The sequence below is a fragment of the Marmota monax genome, unplaced genomic scaffold (genome assembly GCF_021218885.2).
Source record: "Marmota monax isolate L192 unplaced genomic scaffold, Marmota_monax_Labrador192_F-V1.1 WCK01_AAM20220418_F8-fsc00057, whole genome shotgun sequence".
Taxonomy (NCBI): domain Eukaryota; kingdom Metazoa; phylum Chordata; class Mammalia; order Rodentia; family Sciuridae; genus Marmota; species Marmota monax.
The window spans coordinates 917,996-941,907 of NW_026693933.1; the positions used below are offsets into that span (position 1 = coordinate 917,996).

Genomic DNA, 23,912 nt, shown 5'->3' on the forward strand with positions numbered 1-23,912 from the left:
TGAACAACTGTTCAGGGAAATGGAATTGTTCAAAGATACATTTTCTTTCTGCCAATCTGTGAAATATAATATAATTATTCTCTTTTAATGAATCTCTCAACTAGGAATAATCTTTTAGCACTTGAACAGGTAAAATATAATGATAATGGGAACAGCTTTGTAAATAAAAGGATGAAATGAGATTGTTATTTTGTGCTATATTATAGAATAATTAGATAACAGTGCCATGTTCATCAGGCATTTTAACTTTCTCAAAAAAGCTCCCCAGGGCTTATTTAATAAATTAGTCATGTTTATCCATGGAAACTTTTAGTTTTATTTCAAATGACTGGCACCTTATAATATTCAGGCCTCAATATTTAGCCTAACCTGATTAATAGCTGATACTGTACCGCAGACAATAGACCCTACCTAAAACAAATGTTAAAAAAACAGAAGCCCTAACATTATAAACTCATAGTTTATCAAGGGAAGAATAATGGAACTGTTTTTATTAAGATAGAAGTACTGTCACTTAATGTAAAGGGACTGTTATTTATACAAATTTCTATCAATTTCTAAAAAAAAAAAAATGGACTGGGCTGAATACTATCCCAGGATGTACCATGCATATGTTAATTAGCTCTAATAAAAGACAATATTCATGGAAACTAAATTCATGGCAAGGGACTCCAGAAGTTGGTCACTTTGGTTAACTCAAGCTCAAATTATTCAAAGATAATTAAGTAAATGACAGAATTTAATTCTTTTAAAAACAGGTTTCTTTGCTGTTTACTGAGACCCCTAGCACTTTTGGTAGTTAGATAACTGTGCCAGGAGGACCAGGTGCTAGAGTGTGTCCATTTTATTATATCCATAAAGGTTATCAAAACAATTGTAAATAAAAAAAGGTGAAGTAAGTTCAAAGTTCAAAATTTCCCTGATATTACTTCAAACCTTTAAATGAGATGTCAAACCACAATATGGTATAACTGAATGTGAATTCTCTTCTAGGTAATAGTAGTTAATTTTTCCACCTTAATGGAAAAGAAAACATGGTATTTAATAGCGATTGGAAAAAAATTAGGACCATGACTTAGGTTTTAAACAATGTAGTTAATTTCATGCCTTCTTAAGAGTTCTTTCACATTTATAATTTTAAAGTACTCCCTAAGTTATTGTCATGTCTCTCGATAATAGAAAAAATCATTATAAGTCCCCTTGGGGACATCTACCTCCTGATATTCAAGTAATTACCCTCAAAGGACAGGGTTACTATAGTGCTTTATATTTAGAAAATTTATTCTACAATGTTATTTAACTGGATGAAACTTCTGTAGAGAACCAATATTTATTTAACTTGAAAATCTATTTTGTATTTCCACCACTGTGTAACCAACCTAAGTATACTTAAAATTACTTTTCAGCCTTAACCTGGGTAGAAAACCTGCCATTATTTTCAACAGACACAAGACTGGACATATAATGTCACAGAAACAAGATGATAATTTTATCACCAATATCAGACATGTAAATGTACAGAAAATGACATGTTAAAACATTTGTATTTTCCATCCTGCTCTGAAGTTACAATAAAATCAATTGTTAGAAGTGTGCAATGGCTCAGGATAGCATTTAGCATTTTGAAAACAAAGAAGGTAGTCTGCCTTCAATGCCATATAAGCTAAACAGCTTGGGGTTTAATTAAAAGCCCTAAGTAAATGAATCTCTTTCCTTGGTCCCTTTCACCTATTAGATTGACTGATAAATCATATACTTTTCAAAATGCAACTGTTATACAAAGCACATTTTTTGCACATTTTTCCAGATTCATTTATTCAGCCATTCTTATCTTTTTAGATTTTACCCATTTTTGTTTTCAGGAGTGAAACCTAAAGGGCAGTGATTTCATTTATGTTTTAGAAAACAGAACTTTTCTATTTAAATAATTATCTATTATTTTCAATACAAAATGACTTTGCAGCCATACTAATTCTACCATAAGAAGTTCTAGAATTCTACCAGATGTCAGATTTTGGTTTTAGAATCATATTTAATGTATGATTTTTTAAAATTGGACTGTTAAATTAGAGAAAAAGGGACAATAATAATGGCATTAAAAGCATAAAGTTATTTTATACAGCTTCAGAAGCAATATAAGAGTATTCTAAAAATTGTCCTCCACTATTTTCAGTTGTCCCTAAATATTAATTTATTCATATTTCTGGCTTCTGCTTTTAAAGTTCCCAGAGGTTACCATTTTGTGTGAAGTTTTTACAGTACTATGACAAGTAGAAATTTCAAAAATGCTTCTTGATAACATTATATGCTTTATCACATAGCTAGACCAAAGATTATACCTGGTCCTATATTTTTATGTAAAATAATTGTCTTCTGTGTTACAATTTACTTTCATTACTGATTTATAAACTTTAAAGGCATACTTACATTAAGAATTATGAGTTACAGAACATTAAGACACCCAGATATATCATGTAATCTTAATTGCAAGCAGCAATTCTGATATTGAGATAGCTTTATTAAGCATATATTTGATTATTTGATTGTCCATTTCTGAAAATTTTCAAAAGAGGCATTTGAAAAGCATATGATTAGGAACTCATTTGGAATTATCTTAAAGGTTACTAGGTAGCAAATGTTTGAATCTATTTATTTTCAACTAATGCAATTATCTTGGTATTAGAATATGCACATATTTTTGTGAAATGAAACATCTCAAATACCATGATCTTTTTTTCAACAATTTAACATCCAGGTATAATAATGCTGCATGAAATTCTTTTCTTGTTTCTAAATTTAATTGATTTAATCACTGAATTTAAATGCTTGGAAATTGTTATGCTTGCTGGGGTTTGAATGCCAAATACATAATCTACAGTTCTAAAATGAATATTGCATTTATATTTAGACAACTTAAAACACTGCCTTCTAAGTTACCCTAAATAACCCATAGAAATATCTGGAAAAATTGGTAATAATAGACAACAAATGTCCATTACCATAAACTTTCTGATATACCTAACTTCTGCAAGGTATTGCAAGTAATAGTTTTACTATTTAAATGATTTTTGTGAAATTATCCAGTTAATACAGTGTACAACACACATAGATTAATCTCACCTCTTCCAGAGATCATCACCCTCATTTTCAATATGAAGATATTAAAATTACGTATAGTATTACTCTTCAGAGATAAAAGGAAATTCAAATTTTGTCAAACTTTGCAGTCATTCTCTAATTCATTCTCCTTGATCAATTTGGTTTGGATTGATTTGTTTTGGTTTGTTTGTCTTCCTAATTTCTGGAATTTTTTTTTTAAAACTGTAATGATAAAGCCATTTGATGTAGAGATACTCTGATATCTCATCAGATAGATAAAAAATAAACAGGAATATAGTCTTCTATGGAAACACAGTGCTCCAAGAAATCAAGTAAGGTGTGATAAAGGCAGGTTTGGTATAAAGTATCTAGAAAAGCTTGTTCTTGGGAAATCAATACGTAGTAAATTTTATGCAAGAAGACAACAAAGAATAAAAATAGTTTTTATACTAAGTAGTCATGCTTGGAGCTATGTCAAAGATAAAAGGTGGTAGAAGTTGCCTGTTTCAGTTTTCTAAACTTTAATCTGTTTTGTCCCACCTTCATAATTTTTGCCACATGTAGTTACTTCCTATGTTATTATTTATTTTAATTGTTTTACTCTATTTTCAGTTAAATGAATTTAAGTCAAATGAAAAATTGCAATTACCATTATAAATAATAATTTAAAACAGCATTGCTAACAGAAAGAAGACAACTATAATAGTAAGTATATATGAAACTAGTAAACATTGAAGTATTTGTGTACCTGCTAAACCATCTCAGTTTTCATGAATGAGTGCTTGGTGGGCTTTGATAAATTCTGACCAAATAAAAAAAAATAGGGTTGTTAAATGTGAATGAAATTACTGAAAATTTCCTGGATGACATAATATGTTAATCAGTTTTTAAGATAAACTTTCCTGTGACAAGTACCTGGCTAGCTATACTATGTGCAGTGTAGACAGACATCTACTTAATGAAGTTTCAAGCAGGAAGTCCAGCTGCTCTTGGCAGCACCTCCCTTAGCTTCTGGCAAATGCTTGAAAATCTATGGTTTGAATGTAATTACTTCTGCTCAGTCATTTTCGACCTTTTTAAAGCAGTCAACAACTTTTGTTTAAACAAATGAAGGAATATTTTAAAAACAAGTAAATAAAAGAGAAAATCAAAATTTTATTTGTACAAATACATTTCAGAGGTTCAAGTTGTTAGCATTTTCAGTTAGTTGATTTACGGGAATAATAGGACTATTTTGATGAAGTCAGTTGCAATGTTACAGCCATCCTGCCTTTCTTAGATTTCTACATTTTATTTTGGTTGCATGGTATTGGGACTATCCTGATGCAGATATATAATTAAGTAGATGAACTTTTTGCATCTTACTTGGTCACATTCTGATTCCATTACTGGAAAGTGTAAGAGTTTAACTTGACTATTCAAAGGTACATCAATTAGAACTAAAATAGATCACATTCCTTGAAAGGTCCTCACTTTTGGTTAAAAAACAGTTTTCATATATTTGTTGATCAGGGTAGGGAAGAAAAGAAGTACTTTGGATTAGACAAAGGGGAATGAAGGGAAGGGAAGTGGAATGGGAATAGGAGATAGTACAATGATTTGGACATAACTTTCCTATGTGCATGTAGGATTACACAACCAATGTAATTCTGTATCATGTATAACTAGAATGAGAAGTTATATTTCATATATGTATAACATGTCAAAATACATTACATTATCATATATAATTAATAAGAACAAATTAAAAAAATAAAGAATTTTAAAAGTAGTTTTCAAAGGTGCTTTTGTAATACAAAGTTTTCAAAGGTGGCTTTTGTAATCTAAAGTTTTCCACTTTAGTTAACAGAAATTTATTATATAATGTTACTTCTGCCTGGTTCATATTCTTTTAAAGTTTAAATTAGTAGGATTTATTTTATTCTGCATAAAGACCTAAAATTTTTAATTTCATGCCTGGCTCCTTAGCCACAGTTGTGAATATGTTTAAATCAAATTTTCTCTGACTAAAGCATGCTTGTGATATACTTTAGTATAACCCTATTATTGGAGCTAGTTAATTAATGCAATTTCTTTATGAGCAAAAATGCTACTAAAAAGGATCTTTGTTTTCATTTAAAATATTGGTGTTGTAATCTTGTTTTCACTTCTGCTGGTTGGTATGTGCTGTTTTGTTTTTGTGCCAAAAAATGTGTCTGAATTTGCTGGTCTTTTAGTTCCACTGGGTTCACATACACTATGGTGGTAATGTGTCCATTTGTAGCATTTTTCTCATTAAATATGGAAAGGCATGTTCTTTTAAATGACCACTGAAGAGTTATAGACTTTCCAATCAATGCCACAGTTATTTATTTATGTGTGTGTGTGTGTGTGTGTGTGTGTACACAAATGTATATGTGTGGCATGTATATTTTCCTTTATCTCCTTCAATCCATCTATTTCTCTCTCTCTCTCTCTCTCTCTCTCTCTCTCTCTCTCCCCCCCCCCCCCTTCATTCCACTCCTTTTTTCTAACTACATAGGAGAAAGAGGAAAGCCAGAGAAAGCTGATTTTGTCTGGTAACAGAAGTTAATCATTTGAGAATAGTATGGCAATGTGTTTTCATAGAATATAACATAGGGTATTTTTTTGTTAAATACTTTTTTCTTGTTTCAAAATACGGCCATGTTTGACCCAAGTTTTTATAGAGCTGCTGAAGAATTACAGTTGTAACTCAATGGAACACAGTATGAAAAATAATGTTTTAGCTAGAGGCCTTTATTTCTTTAATGCAAATACCTCTACCTCCATGTGCAATCATTCATTTATACATTAATGTGAAGAAATTTATTAGACATCTTTCTGAGGTTAATTTAGAAGAGGGGGAGGTAAAGATGAACTCAGCAACTAAAAGACATGGGAAAGATTAAATATTAAGGCTGGGAGCATTGAAAATCAACTTGGCTTACTTTACAGATTTACTTAAAGACTATGCTATCTTTATATAATACACTTACTATACTTATAAACACACACACACACACACAAACACAAACACACAGAAAATCCCTACTGATTTAGATGAATGTGAGTATAAATATGTTTCAGAATTGAGTCCAAATACTTTAGTATATTTCAATGAAATGATAATATAATGCAATGAGTTACTTATAATTTTATTCAACCTTGAATTAAGTCAACAATATAATTTGCAACAAAGAAATTTAGTGACTAAAAATGTTATAATCTTATGTGAATATCTTCAAAGATTGCAAGCTAGTGAACTGTTCAGGAGTCCCAGATCACACATAGCTTGAAGATATTGAGGATATGATGAACCAAATTTAATCTTGCACCTTTGGTCTATGAAATTTATTTAAATAAATTTAAAATATAGTGTACACATTTTATTAATATCAATCTGCTTATTAAAAAATAAAATAACTTATCTCTATCACATGGGAATTTAGTTATATGCTTCTTCCCCCACCACACAGAAATACTTTCTAAAGTTTAGGGTGGAAAGTTTCCATTCCAAAATATAGTAAAAAATTAGTTGAGACTTGTGATAAATTTTTAAGGAGTCATAAAATGACCTTCAAAAACTATACACTTACAAAAATGTATTCCTGACTCACAAACCCAGGATGTTCCCACTTTCCTCTTTCTCAGTGTGTATAAGATCTAATAGTTCCACATTAGAAAAAAAAAAGGCAGAAATGGAATAGAGAGGTTTTCCTACATTTATGGCAGTAAGAATCAATGATAATAGCTGTAACTGGTTTGTCTGGACTTTATTTCAATCATACATTCTTGAAAAAAAAATCATATAAATATCAGAGTTAGTGAGACCAGGCCAATAGAATCTCAGCTCTGTGCAGGGCTTTACACACATGTCCATAGAGATGTTTGTTTGGATAGAGTACAGCCCTGTTTCTTAGAAACTTCCAGTGGATGAATGTAGGCAGCTGAGCCACTGGGAACCAATTTGGACACATATCTGTAATGTGTACAAGCAAAGGATCTGCCTAATATTGTAATGTAGTGGTCAAATGGAAAAACAAACCAACAATATTTTTGTATATATTATTTTATATGTGCATAGTACAAAATATTTGTAAAGAAAGAGAGTGAAAATATATATATATATATATATATATATATATATATATATATATGAACATAATAGTGCAATCTGTGGAATTCAAAAGAAAAATTTATAATTTGGTCTTAGTATGTTTCTTAGGCTAATTCTAATTTTCAGAAAATTTTAAACATTTTTAAACTCTACTAATCTTTAAGATGATATTTAAATATGAATACGATATTAATGTCAATATCTTCTAAAAACTAATAATCATATTTATGTCCTACTTACTATTAATTCATATAGGGCAAGCCTCTCAATTTTTCTAGGTATGTCTCCTTTAAAGTGCTATTTTCTCCATATTTTCATATAGTTATATTGCATTCTGAGTATAAACTATTCTAATTGATTTTTTAAAATCTTGCTTATACTGAATTCCATAGATATTCACTATTACTTCTACATTTCAGAGGCATCAAAACTTCTAGTCATTGGCAGGTCTTAATAACCTTTTCCTTCTAGAGCATACCCAACTCTTTCTCCATCTATCCTTGTCCCTCCCTTCATGATACTGAATTCTGTATAACAGAAGTCATTGCCTATTGCAAACACCTAAATTAATTACCAGTTACCTGCCCTCAAACAAACAAACAAACAAACAAAAACATAGAGCTATTTACTACCACAAGTCCACCAACTACCTTCAAATTTTATTTATTTTTTTACTTTGACAATGTGGTCTTATTTCTAAGGCAATCAGTGGTAGTAGGTAAACTGTAGAAGGTAAAAAGAAAAATCATATATATTCATTTTATTGATTTTTTAAATTCCTATAGATTTTATGAACAAAGATATTACTTTGTTTATAAAATTTACCAAGAAAAATTAGATGTCACATCCTACTGTGAAATATTCTTCTCCATAGTCATTGTATCCTATTTTATTAGTATTTGCTCTTTGTTTCCCAGGTGTCCTGTTACTAACTCTATGGAAAAATAATAGCAGATAGTCATAATTTATTGTAGAACATTGAAACATTCCCTGATATATGGTTCTTAGAACAACAGTTTAATGTAAGACAGTTCAGTATCACAGCCTGACTGAAGAAAGACAAGAACAAATCCTCTTAGGATACAACCTTAGAAATGCCTAAACTAGGTCCGTGTTAAATTCGTACATCCTGATCAAGATGATTACATTCCAGAAGAGCTAATGAATAACCTATCCTATTTTACTATCCATTACATATATAGTACACATTTTAATTTTTGTGGGGAAAAACCCTAATCAAAGAATGAGAACAAAGAAGGAAAATATTCAGAACCCATTGTGTAATTTAGTAAAACTTGGGTATGTGATACTATGAAAAACACTACTGCATAAATATATACATTTTAGTGCAATGAAAAACTCTTTAAAGGTAGCCTTTGAATTCACATTAACAAGCAATTTGACAGTTAGTTAGGAACCTTACCTTGACTTGCAAACTTCAACTCTTTGGCATCTGTGAGTGTGGTCCTTTTGTCAGACCCTTTCTTCTCTATCCTTCGATGGCTTCTTCTTTTCTTAGACTCTCCCCAGAGGTTGGATCCTCCATGCATGCTTGGTATATTCAAAATAGCAATTCCTTCCAGAGAGATGTTTATTAGATCAATCTGTACGCCATCACACTGGGAAAAGAAAAAAAGGAACATAGACTGGAACATAATTTATCTTTCTTTGATTTTTTTCCTTATCTTTAAATAAGGGCTTTTAAATTCACAATTGTACCTTTTATAAATAAGCTTTTCAAGAATACCTAAATGTTTATCATAAATATCAACATAAAATATAAATCAGTAACTAGCATTAACCTATTATCACTAATAATCCTTAAAAAAATGATCAAATTAAATCACTAGAAAACTTCCGAGAGAAACATGTTTAGTGTCTACAAATGTGTATCCAGATGCAAATTTCCAGTATGTTACAAGGAGGTTGATTGTAGGAAGAATGGTCAAATTTGAAGAAGAAATTTTAGTGATTGTCATCTGACACCTATTCAGAACATATTGTAACACATTGAAGGGTACTATTCGGGGAAAATAAAGAAATAGAATTCTTGAATCATGGCTTACATCTTTAAAACAAAACAAAACAAGACAAAACAAACAATAACAACAACAAAAAAGAATAAAGTGTTTAAAAGGGAAAGTAAAGTCCAAAGCAGTAATTTTCAACCACTCTGGAGTGACCAAGAATGGTATCTTGGTCTAGATTAAGTTCTAAGCAGGACATCAAAGGCAACTGGAAGCCCAGTTGTCCAAATGAACATAGAGGGCCAGGAAGATCAAGTAAGGGAAATGACAAGAACAGCAGTAAAAGGAAACTCCAAACCACTCTATTATGGTAATGGCTTGCTAAAAACCCCAATTAATTAGCCAGAGTTTTTGTTTTGGGCCTGGTGACAAAAAACCCTGCTGAATATAAAAAGTGTGGACAGTTCTTTGCTGTATTCAGTGTTCACTTTTTAATTTTTTGAACATTTTGATCATTTCCTCTGATGGACATGTGTGGAGAATAACAGGGCCATTGTCTAATTTTTGAATGACTATGTATTAATTGATATGCTGTAGGTTTTCTAAAATGGTAGTTAATATAAATATATCCCAGAAATTATTCTCCCATTTTCAAATACAAGTCAATATGAGTAAAGATATACATACATAACTCTGTTTAAAAAAACTTTGTTAGGAATAAGCATTTTATAAATTGAAGCAAATCTGCAGTGGGATTAGTTCATTTGTCATGTCTTATAAAAAATAATAATCATCGCTACTAACTTCCTCATTTCTCATAGCAATCAAAACTTTTAGACTTACAAGAGGTAATGTTCCACCAAAATGACAACAAAACACAATCCCCTCTTCTACATTAACTTCATCACACTGACTCTAGAACTGCTTCTTGTTCACCAAAAAATAAAAGCTGTGAAATAAAGCAACATTTTGAGCCTAGTTGGCAGAGATAGAAACAAATTCTAGAGAAAGTGCCAAGTTTTCATTCCATTTGTTTCAAGGAGGGTGAAACCAATATCCAAATGATGACTTTTTTTTCCCTCAGAAATAAGTGATTTTCCCTCCTTTTCATGTATTAAATTAAGATGATTTCTTTTTACTAAAGAATTCTGCTCATGTGTATACTCACTTACCGCTATATATTCTAGATAAACAGATATTAATTTCATAATTAAAAGTAATCTTGTGTAAATACCCTGCAGGCCTCAATGAATCAAACACATACTGTGTGTCAGGCCTCCCACTGACTTCAAGTGGAATGTACTGGCTGGATAATTAGATAGTACATATTTTTTAACCTTATTTGCATGCATATTATATCTTTTGCACACTGACAAGCAGCAGTAACAACAAAAGTCAGATTACCACAGGGAATTCCCACAAAGAAGTCTTCATTCCTTATAATTTGCAGCCTAAATTAAAATAATTTGATCTTTGACAAGGATGAAATGTCAAGCAGAAGGGGGTCCTCTACAAGCCACGGCCTGTGGCTTCTGAAATCTGCCTAATTTATGTCAGTCACTTCTTAATACATATTTAAGTATTACACGAAAAAGATGATAAATATGCAATCTGACACCTTTGGTATTTCCCTGCTGTTAATTTATAAAGGTCTGGCTTCCCCCAAACTGACTAAAATCATTTAAATAACAGAAGAATTGTGAAATAAGCTGGAGTTGGGGCCTGGCTTCCATTTTCACTCAATATTGAACACAGCAGGTAATACACTAAGACAATTATTTGACTAGGCCTTAGAACCCCACTGTGACAAGTGACTTTCAGAATTAGTGAAGGAGGATTCCTTTGTTCATCTGCAGGAAAGGAGAGCATGCTGCAAATAAGCTTTTTTTTTTTTTCTTTTAATTGAACTAGTGGAGTTACATGTGACAGTGGAAAAACACCAGTGTATACTATTATTCATGTTTGCACTATTCAGAGTCATGTCAATTGTAGTTTTAAGGAAACAGATTGGGCTGTTCTCTAAGAAGTGAAAAAAAAAAATTCTTAAGGAGTTGCAAAGAAAAAGAGCTGTTGAAGAACACTGATGCTATTTGGATCAGGACAATGTATTGAAATAAATTGCAATTTATTGATACTTTGTTCCCACTAGTTCTTGACCCCAGGTAACCTTCCTCTGTTTGCTTTAATGTTATGTTGGTTAATCTGGAAATTTTAAGTGCTATTGCTGATAGAGACCACGGAATGTAGCACACCAGTTGAATATAGGAAAATAAAAGCTTAGGTGAAGGCTATGAAATATAAACAAGTGATAATATTGTGTCAGATAATATTTTCATATGCTTTGAAGATTTATGATTTCTAAAAAGGTAGCTACAGAGGAAAGAATATAAAAGCTTAAACGCTAACAGCCTCAGTTAGACAATAAATTCTGAATATTTTTATTGTGTAGGAAAAGGTCATTAACATATAGAACTGTGGGAGCTATTTATAGAGTGCAATGCTATGATGCCATTGTCTACCCTTCTTCATTTTAAAATGAAAGACCTTATTCTAAAACAAGTTTACCTAAAGGAAAAGAATATTTCAAAAATATTTTTGTCAATGTATATTAATCCTAGTTTATAAACTTTGGAGAGCTATACTTTTTGATAATTTGATAAGATTAATTAAATGTTAATGATAGATTGTAAATCTTTTATGTAATGAGTTTGACTCTGTACCTGTATCAGATAAAATTATTAGTAAGTTTACTCACTAAAACATTAAAAAACTGCTTTATAGATAATCTTAGTATTAGGACCCATAGAGTAAAAGCCATACTGGGAAAGAGCCTTGTTGACTTTAAGAATTCTGTTTTCCAGTTTATGGGAAAACAAAAATCTCATCTTTCAAATTCTGAGAACTTGGTGTGGGGATGTGGCTTGATGGTAGAGTGCTTGCCTAGCATGTGTGAGGTTCTAGATTCAATTCTCAGCACCACATAAAAATGAATAAATAAAATAAAGGTATTGCGTCCATCTACAATAAATAAATAAGTAAATAAATAAAAATTCTGATAACTTATTTTGTGAACCTGATATTCTTTTTGTCATTTGTTAATTCCTGAGATTAGATTTGTAGAAGTACTCACTCATTGTGATAAATCTCAGCATTTTTGGATGAAAATTCTTGACTTTAGAATTTACCATCCTTCTTAGGCTCATTAACAACCAAGTCTGAAATACTGGAAGAATGTGTTTTCTTATTCTCTTACCAGCTTTTTCTGCTACATGGGGCAAAATGAAAACTATGATCTTTATAGTTTAATTGTAGACGCAGACCTGAGATATTAAAGTATATATCCACTTCTTCTCCCAAATACTTAAATGCAAACTTCATTTTAAAATGTATTCTTGTGGAGAGGAGGGAAGATGGCGGCGAGGGGAGTGCATTACCCCCGTGTGCTGCTTCACTGTGTGGGAGTATGACAAGTCAGGACGGCTAAAGGATATCTTGTTAGGAATTTCCAGCAATAGTGGGGTGCGCCGGAACCTGGAGGAAGGATTTCCATCGCATGAGGATTGGCTACGGGGACTCAAACGCGAGAGGTTTGTCGCACGGAGGGTAACACTGCTTATTCAGCAAATCGCCCCGCGGCTAGAGTCTGCAAGGCGCGCTGGGATAGAGACGCAGGGTTACAGCGCTGCAGTTTCTGCCAGACGCGCAAGCACCGCACTCAGGGCTGAATTCTGGGTTCGAGACGGGGAAGGAAGCGGTCCATCTCGGTTCTCCACACCGGTCAGACCACAGAGGAGGCCAGCAGCCACCATGTTGGTAAACTGACGTCACCACACCTGTTTTTGACTGACCGCAGCTCATTCAGCCATAGAACAGGTAATTTCAGGCTGCAATTCGCCTGCGGCTTGCAGACAGATTGCTAGGGTTCAGCGCCTGGGGGCTTCTTAAAATCTGATCTTATCGGAGTGAACACGGAGCGCGGGGCGGCCGAGTCCCGGCTCCCGGAACCGTCCCGGAACCGCCCTGGCTCCGGGCTGCGGAGCCTGCGGAGGCTGCTTCTTGGACCCTGCTAATATCAGAGCAAACACGAAACACCAAGAAGCCGAATTCCAGCTCCCGGAACTGAGCCCGCGGGGACTGCTTCTTGGAGCTTACACTTATAGGAGCTTACACCGAGCACAGAGCGGCCGAGTTCCGGCTCCCGGAACCGTCCCGGAACCGCCCTGGCTCAGGGCTGCGGAGCCCGCGGAGGCTGCTTCTTGGACCCTGCTACTATCAGAGCATACACCAAACACTAAGCGGCCGAATTCCGGCTCCCGGAACTGAGCCCGCGGGGGCTGCTTCTTGGAGCCTACACTTATAGGAGCTTACACCGAGCACGGAGTGGCCGAGTTCCGGCTCCCGGAACTTCCCTGGACCGGGGCTAGGAGCCCGCGGAAACTGTGTCTCGGTCCGGGTCCTGCTGAGGGCAGGTCAGGACTCACCCATTGCTTGGGTTGCCTGGCAAGGGGAACGAAATGCTGCCATTCGCATAGGATACCAACATGGCAGAGATCTGATGTCAGCAGAAAGCGGTGGAGGAGAGATCTTCATCAATACCAGCGGTGACATAAGCATTTGGTCTCCTGGTAAGGGGGGTGAGGCTCAGTCACCCGAGCCTCCTCAATTTGTCCTCGAGCCAGAGGGAAGGAGCCGGGCCGCCACCAGCCCCCGGAGCAGGCCCAGCGGCTCGCCAGCGTGGTGACCGCGTGACCCCAATTGGAGAGGGGGCGGAGCGGAGCCGCCACCCACACCCGCCAGGTGGGCAGACCCACGACCCAGTAGTACATGGGCGTGGTAGGAGGGGCAGGGCAGAGCCGCCCTTCGCGCTTGCAAGGTAAACAGACCTGTGACAGCCTGGCGGGTCAGGCCCAGTGGCCTGCCAGTGTGGTACACACGTCACCCCAACTCGAGTAGGGGCAGAGCAGATCCTTATCCCACGCCCGGATCAGGCCCTGCCGGTGTGGTGGTCACGTGACCCCAATTGGAGTGGGGGTGGAGCGGAACCACCACCCGTGCCCGCAGGGTGAGCAGACCAGTGATCAACCTGCAGATCAGGCCCAGGGGTCCGCAGGCGTGGTAGGAGGGGCAGGGCAGATCCGCCGCCCGCGCCTTCAAGGTAGGCAGACCTACAACAGACCGGCGGATCAGGCCCAGGAGCCTGCCGGCGGGGTACAAACACCACCCTAATTGGAGTAGTGACAGAGCAGAGTCGCCTCCCTTGCCAGGAACAGACCCAGCATCCTGCAGGCGGGGTAGTCACGACACCCCAATTGGAGTAGGGGCAAAGCAGAGCCTCCACTCGTGCCCGAAAGGTGGGCAGATCTGCGACCGACCAGCAGGACAGGCCCAGTGGCCTGCTGGTACGACAGACACGTCACCCCAATTGGAGTAGGGGCAGAACAGAGCCGCCACCAGCTCCCAGAACAGGCCCAGTGACCTGCCGGCGTGGTAGCCACGACACCCCAATTGGAATAAGGAGAGAGCAGAGCCGCCGCCCGCACCTGCAGGAAAGATACGCAAGCAGTATGAAAAGACAAGGAAAGAAAGGACCACAAGCAATGCAGGTCAACGCAACTTTAGAAGAGGTAACAGCTGCAGCAGATGGAATGTCAGATAAAGAATTCAGGATATACATGCTTCAGATGATCTGGAGTATCAAGGAAGACATTAAACAGCAAAATCAGACAATGAAAGATCACTTCGACAACGAATTACGCAAACAAATCCAGGAAGCAAAGGATCAACTATACAGGGAGATAGAGGTTATAAAAAACAAGCAATCAGAAATCCTAGAAATGCAGGAAGCAATAAACCAACTTAAAAACTCAATGGAGAATACTACCAACAGAGTAGAACACTTAGAAGATAGAACATCAGACAATGAAGACAAAGTATTTCAACTGGAAAAGAACATAGACAGCTCAGCAAGACTGTTAAGAAACCATGAGCAGAACATCCAAGAAATATGGGATAACATTAAGAGACCAAACTTAAGAGTCATTGGGATACAGGAAGGTACAGAGCTCCAAACCAAAGGAATGAGCAGTCTATTCAATGAAATAATACAAGAAAACTTCCCAGACTTGAAGAATGAGACAGAATCCCAAATCCTAGAAGCCTACAGGACGCCGAATGTGCAAAATCATAAGAGATCCACACCTAGACACATTATAATGAAGATGCCCAACATACAGAATAAGGAGAGAATTTTAAAAGCTACAAGAGAAAGGAAGCAGATTACATTTAGGGGCAAGCCAATCAGGATAACAGCTGATCTTTCAACACAGACTCTGAAAGCTAGAAGATCCTGGAATAACATATTTCAAACACTGAAAGATAATGGGTTCCAACCAAGAATTGTGTATCCAGCGAAATTAAGCTTCAGGATGGAGAATGAAATTAAAACCTTCCACGATAAACAAAAGTTTAAAGAATTCGCAGCTAGAAAACCATCTCTTCAAAACATCCTAGCCAAAGTATTACAGGAAGAGGAAATGGAAAATAACAATGAAAACCAACAGTGGGAGGTAGGACAGTAAAGGGGGGGGGGAACAATCAAAGAGGAAAACAAACAATGTTTAGTAACAGAAATAAACAAATATGGCTGGAAGAACAACCCATATCTCAATAATAACCCTAAATGTTAATGGCTTAAACTCACCAATTAAGAGACACAGGCTAGTAGAATGGATCACAAAACAAGACCCAACAATATGCTGCCTACAGGAGACGCATTTGATAGGAAAAGACATACATAGGCTGAAGGTGAAAGGTTGGGAAAAATCATATCACTCATATGGACTTCGGAAACAAGCAGGCTTGTCCATACTCATATCAAATAAAATAGATTTCAAGCCAAAGTTAATCAAAAGAGATAAAGAGGGACACTACATACTGCTTAAGGGAACCATACACCAACAAGACATAACAATCATAAATATTTATGCCCCAAACAATGGTGCAGCTATGTTCGTCAAACAAACTCTTCTCAAGTTCAAGAGTCTAATAGACCACCACACCATAATCATGGGAGACTTCAACACACCTCTCTCGCCACTGGACAGATCTTCCAAACAAAAGTTGAATAAGGAAACTATAGAACTCAATAACATTATTAATAACCTAGACCTAATTGACATATATAGAGTATACCACCCAACATCAAGCAGTTACACTTTTTTCTCAGCAGCACATGGATCCTTCTCAAAAATAGATCATATATTATGTCACAGGGCAACTCTTAGACAATATAAAGGAGTAGAGATATTACCATGCATCTTATCTGATCATAATGGAATGAAACTGAAAATCAACGATAAAAGAAGGAAGGAAAAAGCATACATCAATTGGAGAATGAACAATAGGTTACTGAATGATCAATGGGTTATAGAAGACATCAAGGAGGAAATTAAAAAATTCTTAGAGATAAATGAAAACACAGACACAACATATCGGAATCTATGGGACACATTGAAAGCAGTTCTAAGAGGAAAATTCATTGCTTGGAGTTCATTCCTTAAAAAAAGAAAAAAACAACAAATAAATGATCTCATACTTCATCTCAAAATCCTTGAAAAAGAAGAGCAAAACAACAGCAAAAGAAGTAGAAGGCAAGAAATAATGAAAATCAGAGCTGAAATTAATGAAATCGAAACAAAAGAAACAATTGAAAAAATTGACAAAACTAAAAGTTGGTTCTTTGAAAAAATAAACAAAATCGACAGACCCTTAGCGATGCTAGTGAAGAGAAGAAGAGAGAGAACTCAAATTACTAGCATACGGGATGAAAAAGGCAATATTACAACAGACACTTCAGAAATACAGAAGATAATCAAAAACTATTTTGAATCCTTATACTCCAATAAATTAGAAGATAGTGAAGGCATAGATAAATTTCTTAAGTCATATGATCTGCCCAGATTGAGTCAGGAGGATATAGAAAACCTAAACAGACCAATATCAATTGAGGAGATAGAAGAAACCATCAAAAGACTACCAACTAAGAAAAGCCCAGGTCCCGATGGGTATACAGCAGAATTTTACAAAACCTTTAAAGAAGAACTAATACCAATACTTTTCAAGCTACTTCAGGAAATAGAAAAGGAGGGAGAACTTCCAAATTCATTCTATGAGGCCAACATCACCCTGATACCTAAACCAGACAAAGACACTTCAAAGAAAGAAAACTACAGACCAATATCTCTAATGAACCTAGATGCAAAAATCCTCAATAAAATTCTGGCGAATCGGATACAAAAACATATAAAAAAAATTGTACACCATGATCAAGTAGGATTCATCCCTGGGATGCAAGGCTGGTTCAATATACGGAAATCAATAAATGTTATTCACCACATCAATAGACTTAAAAATAAGAACCATATGATCATCTCGATAGATGCGGAAAAAGCATTTGACAAAGTACAGCATCCCTTTATGTTCAAAACTCTAGAAAAACTAGGGATAACAGGAACATACCTCAATATTGTAAAAGCAATCTATGCTAAGCCTCAGGCTAGCATTATTCTGAATGGAGAAAAACTGAAGGCATTCCCTCTAAAATCTGGAACAAGACAGGGATGCCCTCTCTCTCCACTTCTCTTCAACATAGTTCTCGAAACACTGGCCAGAGCAATTAGACAGACGAAAGAAATTAAAGGCATAAAAATAGGAAAAGAAGAAATTAAATTATCACTATTTGCAGATGATATGATTCTATATCTAGCAGACCCAAAAGGCTCTACAAAGAAACTATTAGAGCTAATAAATGAATTCAGCAAAGTGGCAGGATTTAAAATCAACACGCATAAATCAAAGGCATTCCTGTATATCAGCGACAAATCCTCTGAAATGGAAATGAGGACAACCACTCCATTCAAAATATCTTCAAAAAAAATAAAATACTTGGGAATCAACCTAACAAAAGAGGTGAAAGACTTATACAATGAAAACTACAGAACCCTAAAGAGAGAAATAGAGGAAGATCTTAGAAGATGGAAAAATATACCCTGTTCATGGATAGGCAGAACTAACATCATCAAAATGGCGATATTACCAAAAGTTCTCTATAGGTTTAATGCAATGCCAATCAAAATCCCAATGGCATTTCTTGTAGAAATAGAGAAAGCAATCATGAAATTCATATGGAAAAATAAAAGACCCAGAATAGCAAAAACAATGCTAAGCAAGAAGTGTGAATTAGGCGGTATAGCGATACCAGACTTCAAACTATACTACAGAGCAATAGTAACAAAAACAGCATGGTACTGGTACCAAAACAGGCGTGTGGACCAATGGTACAGAATAGAGGACACAGAAACCAATCCACAAAACTACAACTATCTTATATTTGATAAAGGGGCTATAAGCATGCAATGGAGGAAGGATAGCATCTTCAACAAATGGTGCTGGGAAAACTGGAAATCCATATGCAACAAAATGAAACTGAATCCCTTTCTCTCGCCATGCACAAAAGTGAATTCAAAATGGATCAAGGAACTTGATATCAAATCAGAGACGCGCCGTCTGATAGAAGAAAAAGTTGGCTACGATCTACAGTCGGTGGGGTCGGGCTCCAAATTCCTCAATAGGACACCCATAGCACAAAAGTTAATAACTAGAATCAACAAATGGGACTTACTCAAACTAAGAAGTTTTTTCTCAGCAAAAGAAACAATAAGAGAGGTAAATAGGGAGCCTACATCCTGGGAACAAATCTTTACTCCTCACACTTCAGATAGAGCCCTAATATCCAGAGTATACAAAGAACTCAAAAAATTAGACAATAAGAGAACAAACAACCCAATCAACAAATGGGCCAAGGACCTGAACAGACACTTCACAGAGGAGGACATACAGTCAATCAACAAGTACATGAAAAAATGCTCAACATCTCTAGCTGTCAGAGAAATGCAAATCAAAACCACCCTAAGATACCATCTCACTCCAGTAAGATTGGCAGCCATTAGGAAGTCAAACAACAACAAGTGCTGGCGAGGATGTGGGGAAAAGGGTACACTTGTACATTGCTGGTGGGACTGCAGATTGGTGCAGCCAATTTGGAAAGCAGTATGGAGATTTCTTGGAAAGCTGGGAATGGAGCCACCATTTGACCCAGCTATTCCCCTTCTTGGTCTATTCCCTAAAGACCTAAAAAGAGCATGCTACAGGGACACTGCTACATCGATGTTCATAGCAGCACAGTTCACAATAGCAAGACTGTGGAACCAACCTAGATGCCCTTCAATAGACGAATGGATAAAAAAAATGTGGCATTTATACACAATGGAGTATTACTCTGCATTAAAAAATGACAAAATCATAGAATTTACAGGGAAATGGATGGCATTAGAGCAGATTATGCTAAGTGAAGCTAGCCAATCCCTAAAAAACAAATGCCAAATGTCTTCTTTGATATAAGGAAAGTAACTAAGAACAGAGTAGGGACGAAGAACAGGAGAAGAAGATTAACATTTAACAGGGATGAGAGGTGGGAGGGAAAGGGAGAGAGAAGGTAAATTGCACGGTAATGGAAGGAGACCCTCAGGGTTATACAGTGGAGGGGGTAGAGAGAGAGGAGGGGAGGGGAGGGGAGAGGTGGGGAGGGGGGAGGGTGGATGATGGGAAAGGCAGCGGAGCACAACAGACACTAGTATGGCAATTTGTAAATCAATGGATGTGTAACTGATGTGAATCTGCAATCTGTGTATGGGGTGAAGGTGGGAGTTCATAACTCACTAGAATCAAAGTGTGGAATATGATATGTCAAGAAATTTGTAATGTTTTGAACAACCCACAATAAAAAATTAAAAAAAAAAAAAAAATGTATTCTTGTGGACTGTGGTTGCAGCTCAGTTGTAGAGCACTTGTCTAGCATATGTGAGGCACTGGGTTTGATTCTCAGCACCACATAAAATAAATATATAAATAAAATAAAGGCATTGTGTCCATTCACAACTAAAAAAAAAGTATTGTTTTAATTTTAAAGTTTTTAATTTTATCTATTTTTCTTCTATAATACAACTTGAAATTATTGAAATTAAAATCTCTACATTATAGGTTATATATGTATATATATATATATATATATATAAATAAATTATATTTGTTTATAAGTGTAAATTATATATATATTTCTAATATTTTCTTGATTTTAAACATTTTAGCAGCAGCAACAACATGATTCTTATTTCTCTTAAATTACTGAATAAGATGTTTAAATCTACAATAGAGATATAATAGCGTGTCTCTAATTCACAGTGTTTTGAAGAATAAATCAGGTAATGCATATGTGTTGCTTAGCACAAGGCATGGGGTAATGTTAATAAATTTTAGATATTATTATCAACTACTGTCCCATGATATTTATTTCCTCTCAAACATTTGTCCCCTTTTGAAGGAGACAAAATCTGATCTGATCTATATGAAAGAGGAATGTGATATAAAAAGAGACACAAAAAATGGCTTGTTTTTGAAGAAGCTGCCAATAAAACACATATTCATTGCTTGAGGTTCTGTTGTTACTAAAGTGGTTTATTCCCTGTTATATATTTTTCAAACCATAGTTGGTATGATATTTAGGCCACATAGGAAGCAATAGCAAGCAGAATCAAATTTCCGAATTGCTGTTTTTGTTCTATTTAATTATGAAGTAACCTTGAGGGTAGAAAGGCTTATTCTGCTAATATGATAGACTGGATTCATTAAAATGTGAGCAGAGAGGCAGATTTGGCATTGACATCTATCCACATGTGTCTGTGTGTGTGTGCAAGCGCACACACACGCACACACACACACAACTCTAAAGATATGAAGCAATATAATGGAAAGTGCATTCTGTGCTGATTGATTTGTAAATACCACTGTAGTGTTTCCCAGAACAAGCCAGTAATGCCAAGCCAGAAAGTTGGCCCTGGAAAATATGTACAATCACAACTATAAGAAAAATAACTTAGCTCTAATTGTCCAAGTTTCTTTGAGTGTCTTCTAAATAGCTTTTCTATAAGATGTAAAAAGATCTATAGAACAAAATCACTCACTTTTATCATTGTATAGTGCTGGGAGCCATTAGCCAAGTAGGTATGACAATTTCCTTGCCAGCGTACCCCATGTTGCAGTGACATTGAATGTACGTGACCTTGCTCAAGGACCAAGGCAGATTAGGGTGTTCCCGGTTTTAAGATAATCGTGTTTAGGGCGTTCCCAGTTTAGGTTCCAGGTTTAAGGTTTAAGATTATTCCTGCTGGGAATAGGGCATATCCTGCTGCCTGAGTTCCCCTTGAGTTCTCACGGGACTCAGACAGTATATTTTGGAGATAGAAGCCCAGTGGAGGGGGATTTGGGCAGAGAACGTGGATTTCCCCAGAACGTGATTGTAGACGGCTGGTGTGAGTTCGGGAATAAAGAGTTGCTGTTTGAATCTACAAGCTGTGTGGTGGCTCGTGATTGTGTGCCCAGCCAGACTGCGGCATTTGTGCCCAGCCAGACTGCGGCAGTATAGAACTTTAAAGATCAATGTTTTCCACATTTTATTCAAATATCTTTTGCTATATGGTACAACTTTTTTTTTTCTTGACCACTTTTTACTTTATAACACATGTAACATTGCTTTATTTATTGAAAGTTTTTCAAGGGAGAAGATGAGGGAAAGAAAGGATAACAAGATGCAGAAGAGTTTGGGCTCTCTAAATGTCTTCAACTAGAGCCATACTTTTAATTTTTTTTCCTTATTTTTTGCTTCTGCTACAGATTTTCTTGAACATAGGTTTCTGAGAAAAATAAATCCTCAAAACCTATTGTATAAAGCAACTTTATAAAAATAGTAATGCTGAATGTAAAGGGAAATTGCAATTTTTACAATAAATACATGACACATATATAACTGTACTTAAAAACATATATGGCATAAATTGCTATATATATATATTAGATTTTTTATTATTAAAATATGCAATCTGTGCTATATTTTCATTCATAATTGTATCCATGTGATGCATATATACAGATACATTATTATAAATAGTAATCACAGAAAGTCCACATTGAGCCCAAATTCTTTACTTTCTGTGATCAAACTACTTTCTAAGGTTATGATCTCATCCAGTTATGAAGGGTTCTCCCCATTCTATAAAACATCTAGTGTTACTTATAATGCTTCACCTTATTTTCCAGTCATGATGAGAAGAAAGTACAAAGAGTTTACTCGGGGAATAATGTCATTTTGATATTATTACTAGTAACATCAAATTATAAAGTTAGGACAATGATGAGCCTAGCCAGGCCATTATGAACCTATGTGATCCATCACTTCTGTTTACTAACCTATTACCTGAATGTTTGCCACTAATGGTTTAAGTATTAGCAGTTTATGAATTTATTTTTAAAATGAAAAGTATCAAAGCCAATATTTCTGGATTCCTAAGAGATAATTATTTTTCATGTTTCATTATTTGGTTACTTTGCTTTTGTCCTTGCCATTTATTAAAATGCAACTTTTAATTTTCCTTTATCCTTAAAATCTCTCAACATGTCATTTTCTTTAAAATATGTCTCCAAAATTTTGAGTCCTAAGGTGTCTATATATTTTTGGTAGACCTATGTGCTCCAAGTCTTTTTAAAGTGTGTCTTGTCTTATTATCTTTGCTCTTTTTCTTGGCATTTTCACTTCCTATACTTGTAACAGGGAAATGGCAACCTTAGGAACTGAGAAAACCTAGTAAATGAATGGGAATGGAATGGGAAAGTATACTTTTTAACGTTGATTCATGAAAGTAAGTACAGTTTTTTGTGAACTGTGTTTTAAAGGTTATGAAATATTGAAACTTGAAAATACTAAGATTTTTTTTATATATTACAACTTTTTCTTTCATTTTCATCCAGGACTTTTATATCTTTTCGCTCTACACTCTCTATGCCCACTAACTTCACTAATTTCCATAGTTGTGTTCCACTTCTCATCCTTTTATATTATATTAAAACAACTTGAACCCACGTTTAACTTTATTCTAATATTTCAAATTATGCTTTCTTTAGAGTGGCATAAATGACATTTTAGCAACTTGAATAAATGGAAGTGGGTTGCTTAAATTATATTTCATCCTGTGAGCTACACCACAAACATGTGAACAACAAAACACAAGCCATTCCATACTATTATAAAAGGGAATTAATTTTCCTTACTTCTATTTCTACAGATTCATGGAGCTTCTTGCAGGTGGCTGAGAAAGTTTCAGATGTGCCAAACTCAAAATACCAAAATTTGTTCTTCATTCTGAAAAAAAAAAAGAAGAAGAAAAAGAAAGAAGCAGCTCAGACAATTATAAATAACAGAAAAGTTGTTTTTTTTTTTTAATGGCCTAATTTTGTCTTGCAATACAAGTAATAAAAAAGGTTTGAAACATATAACATCCAAAATGTAATAAATGATCACATAATTTTCAAAGCTTAAATGTTGGTGTCAAATTGTGTGATAGTCCCTTAGGGGATTACAGGAATGGGTTGATCTGACAGATTCACATATATCTTTAACTTTTCTAACTATTGGTTGATTAGATTTCTAAAAATGTTTTAGTGCTTATGGTTTTCTGTTTTAGGTAACTTGATTTAGGAACTAACCATTCTGTAATCATAAAGAGAAACAAACATTTTCCCATTTCATGTGAAAAGATAAAGTGTAAGCATGCTGCATGGGC

General features: G+C 35.3%; 1 protein-coding gene across 9 annotated transcripts in view; it reads right to left on the minus strand.

The window, feature by feature from the left end:
- The window catches only part of Dgkb (diacylglycerol kinase beta), a 769,121-nt gene that overhangs the window by 158,286 nt on the left and 586,923 nt on the right, over nt 1-23,912 (minus strand). For all 9 annotated transcript variants that reach the window (XM_058585317.1, XM_058585316.1, XM_058585318.1 and 6 more), the window contains 2 exons: nt 23,401-23,491; nt 8,640-8,835 (listed from right to left, as the gene is read on the minus strand). In XM_058585317.1, coding sequence (XP_058441300.1) covers nt 8,640-8,835; nt 23,401-23,491 — 287 coding nt within the window. The remainder of the gene's footprint in view (nt 1-8,639; nt 8,836-23,400; nt 23,492-23,912) is intronic.